Genomic DNA, 15,840 nt, shown 5'->3' with positions numbered 1-15,840 from the left:
TACAGATTCGGGAGCGAGACAGACACGCGCGAACAGCGATGTTTCTAATACTTCTCCCAGACGCCAGTTAGTATCAATCCGATTTACGTCAAGGGGGGTTCTTTCGTTAGCGCTGGGAACATGAGCTCATGTTTTTAACAATTAGATTAAAAATATGATCACTTTTGACTTCAACTATAAATAGTTGAATTAATTGCATATGAATTACTTTTCTAAATTTTCCGATTTGAAAATATCTCAATTTTTTCACGTGTATTGACTATAGAGCACCGTTACGCGCGAATGTTTTTGGGACAGTAAGGGAAAGGTTAAAAAGATAATATTTTTGACTATTTATTTTACCAATGACAGGTCATAAGACCTGTAAATGCTTAGACTTCCATATTCCTTTCTCAAAAATGTTCCCCTCTTTGTTGCAACAAATTTAGACTTGTAAAATCTTCTGGGAGAAAAAAAACTTGGCAGGATAATTATTTTGCATCGGAGGCGTCTTGGGGAAAACGTCTTAACTGTATTTTAGTTTGACTTGTATCGAGACAGAATATATTAATATTTAGATGGTAGTTACATCTACATAGTAAGCAGACATGATGATGATGAAAATTCTTCGAGTGAATAAAAATAGAGGACGGATTTTAAAGACATTACAAGTTAGATGTTATTAGATCTCTATTCATAATAATTGAAATTGTCTTCTGTAGAATTTAAAGCATAAATTATAAACAAAAATTTGAGTTTGTCCAAATTTTTGTAGACAAGGACTGGATTCAACTCCCCGGGGAGCTGTCAATATAACATATAACAACAGAGACGAAGAACACTTTAGAGAAGGCAATACAGAAGTCTAGGCATTTACAGGGCTTATGACCTGTATGTAGTCGATCGGTAGATACATACAGACGATCATTAAGCGTACCGTCTAGGTGATTTCCAAAAGTTATACATAATTCATGTTCAAGCGAGCACTTTTAGCTTGAATTGGGATTTATTGGAGTTTATAACCGCTTTGAAGTGAGCACTTTTATTTAATTACAGAAGCCTATTTAAAATATAAATGAGAACTATTTTAAATGTCAATGACGTAAGGAACGAGGACTAATTGTTTGCGGTCATTCCGTCAGCTTGTTTCGATCATATGATGTCGATATGACAAGCAGGTAGAACATACCGAGGTAAGAAACAGATAGTACAGAAGTTAAGTATACCGTCTCGATATATACAGACGAAGATAGCGTTCATAATCGAGGCACAGGTCCGCCTGTAGAGACTTGTTGACACTAGCGCAGGCCAACAATGGTCGGTATTCCGTTATCGGCCGATGTTAGTAAACTCGGGAACTAGGAACAAACATGTTTATCAATACGCCATACCGTGGCGCCTCGGAGTGCCGGAGTCGCGGAGCCGCGAAGCGCGCGCCGGGGAGGCGCCGCGAATGGCTTCATAAAACATTAAGTGGAAACAAACCGAGAATATTAACTATTCGCGTATTATGACCGCATATTATTAGCATTCAATTAGACATATTACTTAGCCATTTTACGGGCGCTATTCGCATTCTCCGCGGAGGCGTGGGAGGCCGGAGACGAAGCGGGAATAGCTGTACTGTACAGATCCAACGTGATAACGCGAGGGACACGATGGGACAGGATCCACGTCGCCATCTTAGTTCGCGCGCTCTTGAATCGTATCCTTCTATCCTCGGTGATCCGTGGATGTAGCCGGCCGGCATCGGCGCCGGATGCAAATATTGAATCATTCGGCATTTGTTGATGTCGGAGAATGTTTAAATCGACAATTTCAACAAGGCATCTTTAGGTTTGCCGTAAAAATTGCACAATTTAAAAGTTTACGATTCGTAATTTTTGTCGGTTCGACGATAGAAAAATTTGAGTTTTTAACACACGTAGAAGCTAACAAAATCAAGCCATGTTTGAAAGGCACCACTTGAAAACGCAGAAATACATTTTGATACGACGAAGTTAGTGAAATACAAAATTTAAAAATGACTTTACATCGTTCTCATTTGCTTTCAACTCTCTGACACTGTTTTCCCACATTTTATGCATCGTGTAAGATTTATTCAATGTCTCGTATTTAAATGCAATATCCGATAATACTGGCTAGGCGACACGATTATGTGCACCTTCAGACACTTCAGTCACTCAGAACTCTGAGCACGATATATCGATCGAGACTAGAGGTGTCTATCAGGGGCGAACCGTGTATAGAAGCGATTATGCGCAGCTTACCATTATATTTGACTAAACATAATAATGTTTTATTGTAACTTTATTTACAGAAAAACAAATAAATAATTACCATTTATTTTAAATCATTTCCACCGTTTGTATTTTTATCCTAATATAAATATTAATATTTATAAAGCGCGCCCAGCGCATGCAGTGAGCCAAGAAACTAGTCGATTATTCCAGCTTATTTTTTCTTACAAATAAGTATACTATATTTTGAATGTCGTAACTCCAGTGCGGGTTTTTCTCCTAGATTAAACTTGCAGATTACACAAATTATTTGAAGATTCTTGATTTGGAAAACAGTATTTCAAACATTGTTTCTTAAGGACTATTTTTCTTTGAGATGTTACTTTTGACATAAGACCATAATGACTTTCATGCGTCATATTGCATATAGCGCTCCACGCGGCCGTTTTTAGCACTATTAATTACTAGAACAATTCGGCCAGTTGACATTTCAATTGAATACCTAATATCAACTAAATTCATAGTGGTATTTTTTTTATTTTTTTTAATGAATTATATATTAAAGTAATGCATAATATAATATATCCCGAAGTTAAATCGTTTGAGCTGATTTCATAGATGAGAGTTGTTGATTTCGTAGATGAGAGTTGTTGTATCACACAGAACCACAGAAAAAGATCAATTTATAGTATATATGACTTACGTTATATTATGTACCTCCTATGTAGGTACAAATATATGATATTTTTTATAGCTTACCTGTAAATAAAATCACCATTCGCCACTGGTGTCTATTGGATATTCACACTCAGGCGTCGCCGCGTGGAAGTGTTCCACGAATAATTTACTTGGGTATTATTCAGCCTGTAATCCGTAATGTCTTTTCGGCGGTGGACAGGCGCCGAAAGAAAGTCGTTACACGCGCAATGGTTTTAAGGCCCCGATTATAATGGGAAATTAAGAGTTATCTTCGACTGTCTATAAAGAAAAATCGATATTTGTGTACGAAAATGAGTATATTTGCGTGAAAATTTTAAATATCTTCGTCGGTAACCCATAATTTAACATGTTTAGAAGAAAAAAATGTATGCATATTCAGCGTTTCATACAGAAAACTTAATTTTACTATGTAGATAAAATTGAAGATAAATGTCAACTTCCCATCGTAATTGGAGCCCAGGTGACGCGAAGACACGTTAAAAGCAAATACAGTTGTTTTATTTGTTGAAGGGATGCTAGTCCGAGAAATTAAGGATTTTTACTCCTTGCAGATTACAACAAAAAAAAAGTTAAAAAAAAAATACTAGAATGTTTTTTAACAATATTTTGAGTTTGTCCAAATCTTATAAACTAAACCAAAATATTATAAACTAAATTTCATAAACAGTACACACATTTTTCCTATTTGGCTTGATCCACCAATCGATCCGTGCGCAACCCACCTCCACTATCCATTTCTTAATAGTAATTGTATATTTATTTATTTATATACGGCATTTCTACCATTTACATATATGTGGTATAAAGAGTGCTTAAAAAAAAAAAAATTTTTTTTTTAAATCGAGTATGAAATATTAATATACTCGTACTATACACATTATTAATTACTTCAAATACATATATATTTTAAATATTGTGAGTACTTACTAATTTTCCTTATGGATAATGGAAGTAGATTGTACACTTTAACCGAGTATTAGGCCAATCCTCTTTGACCGAAGGTTGTATTTTTTTTTTTGCAGCATCAGGGTGGACTATCTGGTAACTCTTGTATTTGAGGAAGGAGTTATGGAAGGTAGAGAATAATGTTTGTGTGCGTATAGTAACAGAACTTTGACATAAAGTTGTTTTATAGATTTTACATTAAGATTTTCGAATATACCGAGGATATAAGAATTACAAAAAAGAATACTTTTGTAAATAAAGCAACGACAAGCTCAAATCTATAATTTCAACAAAACGATAATTTCCTTCGATGTAGTTACGGCCTTTCTTCAAGGCCTACTTTCTTCGTATGACGGCAGAAATTTTTGTCGATTTTGTCTGTCGGTTCACTTCATCCGCGATGGTCTCATATATATATATATATATATATATATATATATATATATATATATATATATATATATATATATGTTAAGCAAACATGAGTCCAGAGCTTACTTCTTCCACTCCTTGACTATGCGGATGTATGCTATCCAGATGCTAACTCCGAATTACTTGATAAGTTAGAACGATTGCAGAATATTTGTATTCGTTATATCTTTGATCTTCGCAAATTTGACCACATAACCGAGTATCGCACGCAACTACACTGGCTCAGTATCAGGCATAGAAGAAACATTCACATTCTATCACTTCTTCACAATATTTTAAATAATCCCACTTCGCCTGTTTACCTGAGAGAGCTCATCCAACCTCTTTCACAACACGGACTATCTCTTCGTTCTAGTAACGAGAGGACCCTTTTAATACCCTGTCATCGCTCTAATTTTCTTGCCTCCTCTTTCACAATAGTAGCCGTTCGATTGTGGAATAATCTACCCACTAATGTAAGAGACGCCCCTTTTTTATTTACATTTAAGTCAAGATTGAAATGTCACTATCTAAATATTTGAATTGTTCCTTTATCCTCCTTCTTTCTTTCCCATCCCATCTCCTCTCTTCATAGTTAGTGTTCATTTTTTTTGTATATTTTTATTTCATTAATCTTTGTTTTTAATTTTTGTATAAAATTGTACGATTCAATATGTCCATGTATTTATAATTTTCTCAAACTGAACGGTTTGGGTAGGTAGGAAGAAATTGCCTTAAGGCAATATGGCCGCCCTTATATGTATATTTATTGTATATGTGTATAAATTGTGAAATAAATAAATATATTACGTTGGCGATGGATTAAAAAAAAATCTCAAATAAAGAATAATCTTATAACGAGCCGGGAAGCGTCGGAAAATCGTCAGATCAGGAGTCCACGCTCCACGCGCCTCGGCGAGAATTCCGCGAATCGCGCCGTTCGCGATATTGTTGTAATCTAAAATTCGTTCATCTCCGCAAATAGATAGCGAACATCTTGTTTGACGTTTTACACCTCGTTCCCTGGCACTCGGGAGTGCGCGGAAAACAACACAACACGTTGTCGAGGGAACATCAAATGGACGCGCGAATGTTCCGCGGTCTCGAGTGATGACACGTTCTCGATATCTCGGGAGGGAAATCGACGGGGCGTTCTTTTTCGACTCGACGAAAAATGCGTATTAAACTTAGTTATCAAAATTTTATTTTTTGTGGAATTAAGAAAGTCAACATGAACAGAAAATATTAAAGGAAAAATAATGAAACCCACTAAACCGCGAAACCGGCTTGTCAGCTGCTTTTTATTTTTCCTTTACAAAGAAAAAGTTTAAAAATAAAAAATTTAAAAGTAATAAAATGTAATTAATGTAATTAGTAATTCTGTGTTGACTTACGGTCTAATTGGTTGGGGAGCTTGCACAAAAACCGCCCTTGAACCTGTAGCAATTGCACAGAAATCTCTAATCCGAGTCATCTTAAAAAAAACATTTCGCTATCCAAGTGACTTGCTCTTCAAAGAATTCAGAGTACTGAATATTATTCAACAGTATACATATATTGAGAACGGTAGTGGTTACACACATAAAGAGAGACATTTACCCAAGCGTCAACCACAACCATAATACAAGATACTCTAATAGGGATCTGATACTAAGTGAAGGGGTCAACACTGTTCTGGCATCGAGACAACACTATAACGTAGGCAAAAAGGTCCAGAATCGTGGAAAGACGGGAATGTTGTCAAATTACGGAAGGTGTTGACCTCGCTCTTTCATGACATTGGTCGTAGGGAGTCAGAAAAGTTGATGCATGCCACGGATTGGAGAACCTTACTGGATGTCAAAAATAAAATATAAAAAATAAGGAATAATTTAAAAAATATATATTTATAGATGACAACCATGAAGTTTCGCATAAATAAATTGTCTATGTTTTTATGAATGTATGAATGTATGTATGTGTATGCGCATGGGTGTATGTACGTGTGTGTGTATGTACATGTGTATATATGTGTATATTTATATATACATGTGTGTATATATGTGTATGTCTGTATGTATATGAATCAAAATGTGTATCCGAATAAGTTTATATTTTGTTTGTCTGTGCTCTATATTAATTTGTTAAGTATTATAATATATTAAAATGTAATTGCCTAGCTTGGAACGGGGTATGTACCCTTGTTAGCTGGGCAAAGTGAATATGGAATTGTATTTTGATAAAGAGTGTGAATAAATAAATAAATAAATAAGAACATTATAAGAAATGAAAGTTTTTTTTTTACACAAAATTTATTTACAAAAATTTAAATAGATGACTGTTAATATAAAATAACAATCAATATAAAGCCTTGTTACACATTAGCCATTTAATTATTTTTCCTTTAAAATTTTGTCAACATTTTCCTTTCAGGTCTGCTTAGGAATCTTATTGAAAATTTTAGTAATTGTATGATGAAGTGTTCTTTGGCCACACTTGTTTACAAACCGCGGTACTGACAAGCCTTCACGTTGTGCTAGCCTTGTATTATGTGTATGTATATAACTTTTCTGGTAGTTACCATCAAATCGATATAGCATTAACGGACAGGCACCCAACCCAATCCACCCCTGCTTTTTAAAAAGTTCGGGTACCTCTTCCTTATCAATTCTAGTTGATCTGTTAATTAATTTAAGAACCGAGTTTTGTAAAGATTGAATTTTTAATGTTGGTTTTACAAGAAAGGCCCCAACTGGTGATACCATACCCAATAATTGATTTCGCTAATGATTTATAAATAAGTCCTAATGTTTTTATTGGAATACAATATTTTATTCTAAACATGCTGCCTATAACTATCCTTAATATTTTACATAATTTGGTAATAATGATCGGGTTGTGGTCCTGTGGCTAGTGTCTCGGACTCACGGACCAAAGGTCCGTGGTTCGAATCCCACTCCACCCCAACTTGATTCCATTTTCTAATAGTGAGTTATTTACAACTCGTTGAAAATGGCCCTCAAAATTAAATATTTGGGTAAATCATAAGAACGCAGATATTTCTTTAAAAAAATATATATATATGTTTATCAAAATACTTAATGCTATACTCGTAAGAGATATTCCATCTCTGATGCAATCAATCTCTATTTATATTATCAACCATGTCCCCATAGCCGTTCACAATGGAGTTCTAGTGCCAACTCTAATATATGGGAACGAAGTATGAAATTGGAAAAATAATGATGAATGTAGGTTAAATGCTGTCGAAATGCGATCCCTCGGGCGAATGTGTGGTAAAACGATGTACGATAGGTGCACAAATGTCGAGATCCGTGTACTGTGTAAGGCTGAAACATGCAGTATCGACAGAATCAAGAAGGGTGCTGCGTCGGTTTGGACATGTAGAGCGAATGGACAGCGAAAGAGCTGCTAAAAGGATCTACGATGCGAATGTTCATGGATGCAGAAAACGAGGAAGTCCGAGAAAGACATGGCAGGATCAAGTCCATCAAATAAAAAGACACCCTATTTCAGGAAGGGTCTGGTGTCTCGCAGAACACCCACACCCACACATATATGACAGCGAGTTGCATGCGAAGTAGCATGACATAATATAAATTACTAGACACCGAACACCACAACACACTGCATCCTGCAACCTGCAACCTGCAACCATATACAACGGGATTCATACCTTCAACTTTACGACCCGAAAGATAATAGTCTGACCTTTTCTGGAAATACTCATTTTCATTAAAGCTTACAATCCATGTTATTTTAGAAACCCGATGTTGATTCTTGATCAGAGAATAATATATTGTTAGTTGTCAGTAGTCACGTCGTCACACAATAGCGGGTTTTGTCAACTGTGAAACTGCCCGTAATTTCTCATGGCGCCGAAAACATCTAATAGCCCCTCTATGCTATGCTCCTTGCGCTGCTCATCACTATGCTCCTCGCGCTGCCGCCCTTTCGCCCGATGTTGCCCTCTCCGCCCACACACCGCTCTACTCGCGCAATTCATCGCGCTTGTCATTTGTCTTTCTATACAATGGACGATGAAACTGTGACAGCGTGCGCGCTATGCATTTTTAGTGTAGCTAATTATATCAATGTCATACAAAGAAATATACATCATTCAAAAATGACGCGTGCGTCTTGTGTGAGCGCTCGATGCGTACTGCGACCGCGCGATTATGTGGCCAACCACTCGCGCTCATATTGCCGGTCCTTTGACTCGCGCTAAAAACCGACAAAATAGGGAGCGGTGGGCACGACGAGGAGCATGACGTGCGGCACGACGAGTAATGTTGCCACACTATGTCTCTGCCTCTTTTCCTCACTACTTCCCATGCCACTGCACATGCTTGTGCGCAATTTTCAATCCCAGAGACGGGCCCGTGTAAAGCAACAAATAAAACGGCCCAAGATTTGGCACGAGAATTGTACGAGAAACTGGAGAAGTTCTCGTACCGTATTCTGATCAATGTAATACGAGCTTAAAAGAAGTCGAAAAACAAAAACATCACGCCGTTTCCTCCTAGAGGTAGGCAGAGATAATAAAGCGCCATATCACTGTCTTCGCGTACAGACCTCGCTTTCTCCACATTGAAACATCTTCTCATGCACGCGCGCTGATTATTCCGACATTTGGCAAGTCCACCTTCAAGTTATTTGCTAGATTCGGTCATGCCATGTAAAGACAGGGAGGACCGAGAAAGCTCCGTCCTTCTCGATTTATGCATCCATCAACGTTTGCATCGTAAATCTTTTTGGCCGTTCTTTCGCTGTCCATTCGCTGCATGTCCAAACCAAGGCAGAACTCATTTCTTAATTTTTCCGATAATGTTATTTCAGCCGTACATAATGCGCGGATATAGACATTTGTGAGTTTATAGAAACCATATCTCAATTATCATTTCAATTATGTTTTTGTATTATTTTCTATTGATTTCAATGATACTATTATTTTGTATATTTGATTATACTCGTATGTGTAACTAAATTTGTATAATTTATATTTAAATAATATTTATTTCTGATTATTTTTTACGTTGTCTTCTTTGGAATTTTACTACGCATTTTTTATTGTAATTATTATGGTTTAACACGGGCACAGCCTTAATAAACTCATGAATATGTAAAATAGTGTAATTTTGAATTATTAATTTAATAAATAATACCGCTCATTTTTTATCAAATCGGATTAAAAGAATCTCTTGTAAACGTCAATTAATTATATAAATCAAACTGTTTAGATACTATTTTATAATTAAGTGTTTATTTGTAATTAAAAATAATAATGTAAAACATACCTTCAGGTTTAAGCTTATCGTCCATCGGAGTACGACAGTAGGGAGGAGGTGGTGTTTCTGGAAAAAAATAAAATAAAAATTTATTAATAAGTCCTTAGAAAAATACATTAGAATGGAATTCAGCGAATTACAACTTTCTCGGATATGATTTAATGAGGAAAGCTAAACAGAATATTAAACGAGGAATGGCTCATTTCACACGGATCGAACAAATACCCGCCGCACAGTAAAATTACATAGGGTGGACTGTTTTTTTCTTGAACTACAGTAAAACTCCAATTATCCGGATTAATGGATGACAGATTTTATTGGTTTTGAAATTATACAGGGAACTGGAATCACATTAAAAACTTACTTAAACATGTCCAGCAAAGTTGATTGCACAATTAAATTAAAATTAGAAAATTATTTATTTATTATTTCCTGATAACGATCTGGATATTTGGCAATCCGGATGACTGGAGTTCATATTAACGGAGCTCTAATGTATTTTTATTTATTTATAATACATTTATGATATGAAAAATAGACATAAAAATGGTGTTGAGATCCCGCAGCTAGTGTCATCGATTCACGAATCGAAGGTCTGAGGTTCGAACCCCACTCTACCACAACTCGATTTCCATGTTTCAATAGTGAGTAATTTACAACTCGTTAAAAATGGCCCCAAAATCAAAATGTTTGCGTAAAAGTCACTCCCCTTTTTTTGAACCCACGGGATTTTAATTTTGATTTGAATTTTTTTGAATTCACTATTGTAATTGGGCCAGGAGGCCCAATTACAATAGTGAATAACAGCTCAGAACAGAACACCCAGGCTTTAGAAAAATGTACACCCTAATGTACACAAGAATGTTTTTTTCTTTTACGTTATGATAAACGTTAGTATAAATATGCATATTATTTTTTCAAAGTGGCGTTACTCAAAAAAGACCGTTAGTTATTCGAGTTTTGTCCGTTTTTATCCGATCACTTGATTATTTTTAATATGACACGACTAAGTGATTTCAAACTCAACAATACATTTTTTTAAAATTAAAAAGTAAGTATTTATTAATATAAATACTTATGAACAACATTTTTTTGTCAATAAAAATGGGAAAATAATAATAAAGTGCCTATAAGCTATTTATTAAAATAAAAAGAAGCTATTTAAATCTGCTTTTGTTATCCATAATTTAAACAAAAAATGAAATCTAAACAAATTCATGTAATTACCGTATTTTGCGGACGATAAGACGCATCGGACCGGATTTGGTTGAATTTTTTAGAGTAAAAAAAGTACGACTTATGGTCCAAAAATACGGTAATCTCTATCATATTATTCGTATCTAAATATGTATGTAGAATGATTATTCTTGTTGCGATATTTTTCAAATTAATCTTAATTTATATGACGACATTATTTCCGGAGTACATAAAGACGCAAGAGGTGTTCAAAATCCCTCAAATCTAGCGGCACCAGTCAAAGTGGCCGGGTACGAATGCATGGTATGACATACATGGACGTATGTCGGTTCTGAAGGAGTCCTTTGCATATCAAGCAACATGTGGCGGCCACATCACACGGCTGCGCCCGCGGTATGCGTTAGGGGGGGTGTAGCATGATGCTATGCGGATAACTGCATTACCAAGAAATAGTCCTGGGACCTGCCTCTTCAACTAATCGGGCTAAAGGCGGATACACTGAAATTCGTAAGACGCCTACGAGCATATGAATTAATCCTGGACACGTATTACAATAAGAAGGTAAGAGATTACCCGATGTCTGTCGATACATTTAACTCGATTTTTCCTTACAAATATTGGAGGCGTGTTAAAACAAAGACGGCAATCCCCACATTGGTCTGAAAAGAGTTAGATATGGCGACGGATAGAAAAACAAAAATACTATTGGCAAGTGAAAAGGTTTCGGACCATAAGTGACAGTTCCGCAACTATAACAGCAGTCTCCTTTACGTTGCAGAATATAAAAAAAACAAAACTATCTATTAATTTTAAAAAAGTAAAAAAATTACCGATTAATCATAATAAGATATACACTGAGAGCAACTTCTGGCAACAATAACTGTTAACTAAGGTAAAAATAAAATATCCTTGCAGTCTGGGAAAAGCAGGTTCCTACTAAAAAAAAACATTCATTGCATATTAATTAAAACGAAAAAAAATAAATGCCGGCATTGTGTTAGCACGCCGCACGAATTCGTATGAATTTTACAAGAATATTTGTAAGTATTTTTTAACATTTCTTTCGCGATCGGTGCCTACTATGTTATTATACCTCTACGCAAACAGCGCACTAAATTTAGTGAACGCGCAGAGGTGCGAGGCTGTGAAAGTGAAGTGATGTTTCGGAAAAAACTTAAAACCCACTTGTTCTTTAAATCATTTGAATATATCCGTAGCATGTGACAACAAAATAAATTGTTTTGATTAAATTACAAATTTAAAAGCTTCAATTCAATTAATTTAACAATAGAATCACTATGTACAGCGCCCTTAAGGTATTTTATTACGAAAATGACGCTATATAAGATATCCATAATAATAATAATAATATGTAACCTAACATTGATTAAAATTTTATCCCACATTAAAAAATTTAAAAAAAATTGAGTTAATTATATTGATAAACATTAACAATATTTTGAGTTTGTCCAAATTTTTGTAGACAAGAACTGGATTCAACTCCCTGGGGAGCTGTTTATATTAACATATTACAACAGAGATGAAGAACATTTAATAGAAGGTAATTTAATAAAGGTTTCAGCTCTTTAACTTCACAAACATCAACAGATGAAAGAATTGAAGGAATTTAGATGTTCAAATATAGGCAGAATGGTGAATGATACACAGTGTGTAAAGTGGCCACTTAAACCAGCCATTGACAGGTCATAAGCCCTGTAGATGCCTAAACTTCTATATTACCTTCTATTAAATGTTTTTCATCTCTGTTGTAATATGTTGATAAACATTGTTGAAACTCTTACCGTCCTTTTGTAATCGAGGGTCAGGTTTGATTTTAAAAAAAAAAAATATCTGATGATATTCAAGTAATATTTATGGACATTTAATATGTTAAAAAAAATCAACAGATCATCCATCCTCCCAATGATTAATTTTATCCCATCTATATTTTTACCACTGTTTAAAGATATCTATATTTTTGTACAATTTATTTCTTTGCGGTGTTTCGTTTTTTTTTGTGATCTGCAACAGTAATACTAAAACAAAAAATATCGATTCATCGTTTTTATTTATACTTTATTAAAAATATCGAAATGCTTTTTCCATCTTATTAATAATGGAATTCTCACTTTAGATCACCATGAAGTAAATTAAATCTCGGTCTGTTAAATGATTATTATTAAAATTACAAAAGCTTAGAATCTCCATAAAATCGTTCAGTCGCGGGAACTTTAAAACCTGTTTCGGTTCTCAAGCCGAGTGATAATGGTTAAATAGTATGCATTGATACATTTATATCTGTCATGTAATAGTTTAGTTCTATAATTGGAAATGATCGCTTTCTGCGGGTGAATATTGGCGGTGAGAGAAAACAGAAGAGGCGGTGATTATTTGGTATCATTTTAAGGCGAAGGATGTAACGAGAAACATTTGTTTTCGAGCAATTAACAGAGCTCAAGCTTTCATACGAGCAGTCCCGATTGCTAAATAGTTAGCAATCTAGTGAGCAAACGGAATAATTTAATACAATAAAATTAATCATTTATATTTAGCATTTCGATTACGGTAAATTACAGCCAAAAAAACATATCGGTGGAGGAATGGCAAGCAAATAATTTAAATAGCTTAAAGTGTATAAATAACACTATATTTAAATAAGGCGCTTTTTAAAAGAAGCTCTAGAGAAATACGTATACATTATTTTATCGTATAAAAGAGCAACAGATTTTAGCGTGTTTTATGTGAAAATATCTGTTTTGGAAAAAGTGATTGATAAACCCTTTTGCCATCAAACTTTTTTTATGTATATTTTTTTTAATTTAAATCATATAACTATACATTTTTACAGTTTTCAAAATTTCAATTGTTATATTTTTACTAAAACTAAAATCCCACCATGCAACTTTCTGTAGCTTGTTGGTGGAGATTATATTTATACTAACTTATATAATATTATCAACATTTATTAAAACAATGAATAACATATATAAATTAACAGCCGGAAAAATCAGAATATACATGTATGTACGAGTATAATAATAGTAATTATTATTTTGAATTTTTTGAATACAAGAAAATACATTAAAAATTGAAATATTTACACATAAACTTTTGACATAGGCAGAATGGTAAATGTTAAACAGTGTGTAAAGTGGCCACTTAAACCAGCCAATAGCAGGTCATAAGCCCTGCAAATGCCTAAACATCCATATTCGTTTCTCAAAAATGTTTTCCCTCTCTGTTGCAACAAATTGAAGCTGATTTGATCACATCTTGATTTTTAAATCACTTCGTCAAACTAAACGGTCAGCTGCTTGTAACCAGTTTTGTAAAGTAATAAATTGCGCGGATAAGCATCTGATTCCTCGTTTTCAAATCCATCGGCGGGTCGATGAATACATTGCAAAATAAACGAAGTTGACGCGAAATTCTCGGCTAATAGCGCCATTCTGCCTGACCAAAAGGGTCGCCACCCCGAGGTCCTGTCCGGCACTGGACCACCCAGGTATCGAGAGGAGGCAGGCTGGAAGCAGATAGCGACCGCATCGAGTAAGCCTACCTCCTGCAAGGTAAACTGCACGATCACCTGCAATTATCAACCTACCACCTGTCCACGAGCGACACTAAAATACCGTCGCGGAAACAAAAGGTGCGAAGGAATAAATCGCGTATATGAATCTAGAAATCACCAAACCATTGTCTGGCTATGTTTGAGTTTTTTTTATTTATGACAAAATACATCGTTTTTAACTTTACATATTACATTATATATTTTATTTGTAAGAAATATTCCCAATCAGCAAATGTGCTGGTATGAGGGGATATAATATATCATGACACAATAGTTTTAATAAAAAAACTATAAAAAAACATCGCATATCACTCGTCACACGGGCTGTAAGAACTGTTTTATTTAGGTGTTTTTAAAGTACGTATATGTTTTGTATATTTTTTAGGTCATTTGAAAGTGAATTGTAAAAATGTATTGCTGTATACACAAAACTGTTTCTTTTCTGTTAGTCCTAGGTTTTTTGAAAGTTAAATTATTTGACGCTCTTGTATTTATTTTATGTACATTGTAGTTAAAACTAAATGTAATATTTGTCTTTATTTTATTTATTTTCATCTTAAATATCAACTTTACAATGAATTAATTAATTAATCTAAATTGAGCATTTGTGTTATTTTATGTAAATCTGTGGTTCTAGTTTATTTATTAAAATTAAATGTTACTTTAAGTGCTTTATTCATTGTTCTTTGTATTGATTTTTTACTACATTGCGACAATATTATTCATCCATATACAAAGTGTGGAAGTATGAATGCATTGTACATCATTGTTATCACATAAATCTACATAGAATACGAGATTTGATTTTTTTAAATAGTAAAAAGATAAATAATTAAAATTTTCAGACCATTTCGTAAAAGTCGTTAATAACTTGTGCTGGAAAAATGTAAATCGAGTTGTGGTAGAGTGGGATTTGAACCTGGGACGTTTGGTCCCTGAGTCCACAATACTACCACGGGACCATTACCCGATTTTGTTCTTCTTATTGTATTGTTTAAAAAAACATATTTTGCTGAGTTTGAGTTTCGAGAGTATGTCTCGAGGAGAATATTAGGTATGGTACAAGGTGGTTCGATCAGACGCATCCGGCTATCGGGTTTAAGGGCTCGCCGAATATCCGGTATCCGGCCAAACCGCTACCAGTTCATCACTTATTGGTATCTACTTTATAGAGAAATTTTGTATCGAAAATAACACGGCGGTTTGTCAGGGAATTAAAATGATGAGAGTTGAAATATCTTGCACATCTTTGCACAATTATTGATATGTTTAATAATGCTTACGTGTGTAAAAATCACCGCTTTTTTTCTAGTTAAAATACCATAGTATTGAGCGTAATGGATTGTGTCTCGCGGCCTACTCGATATTCGGCATTCGTTAAATCCTACCCACGAACTACTAACTTCCCTACTCCTGGCTTCCTCCATCCTCCTAGTTTCTAGAGGAACAGGCCCAGACGATTTAATGCTACCATTTCCCGTCTGCGGCA

The 15,840-nt window shown here is 34.6% G+C and overlaps 1 protein-coding gene across 1 annotated transcript in view; it reads right to left on the bottom strand.

Annotated features, from left to right (window-relative positions):
- Positions 1-9,592: 9,592 nt before the first annotated feature.
- The window catches only part of LOC148273262 (SMAD family member 6-like), a gene marked incomplete at its 3' end in the record, with an annotated part of 42,760 nt that continues 36,512 nt past the window's right edge, over positions 9,593-15,840 (bottom strand). Inside the window, exon 2 of the mRNA XM_088238945.1 lies at positions 9,593-9,649. Coding sequence (XP_088095071.1) covers positions 9,593-9,649 — 57 coding nt within the window. The remainder of the gene's footprint in view (positions 9,650-15,840) is intronic.

This window comes from Micrasema longulum, unplaced genomic scaffold (genome assembly GCF_059751315.1).
Source record: "Micrasema longulum isolate JH-2025_06_02 unplaced genomic scaffold, ASM5975131v1 h1tg002022l, whole genome shotgun sequence".
In the NCBI taxonomy this organism is placed as follows: Eukaryota; Metazoa; Arthropoda; class Insecta; order Trichoptera; family Brachycentridae; genus Micrasema; species Micrasema longulum.
The sequence above is the reverse complement of the archived record's forward strand: the minus strand, read 5'-3'. Positions and strand labels throughout refer to the sequence as shown.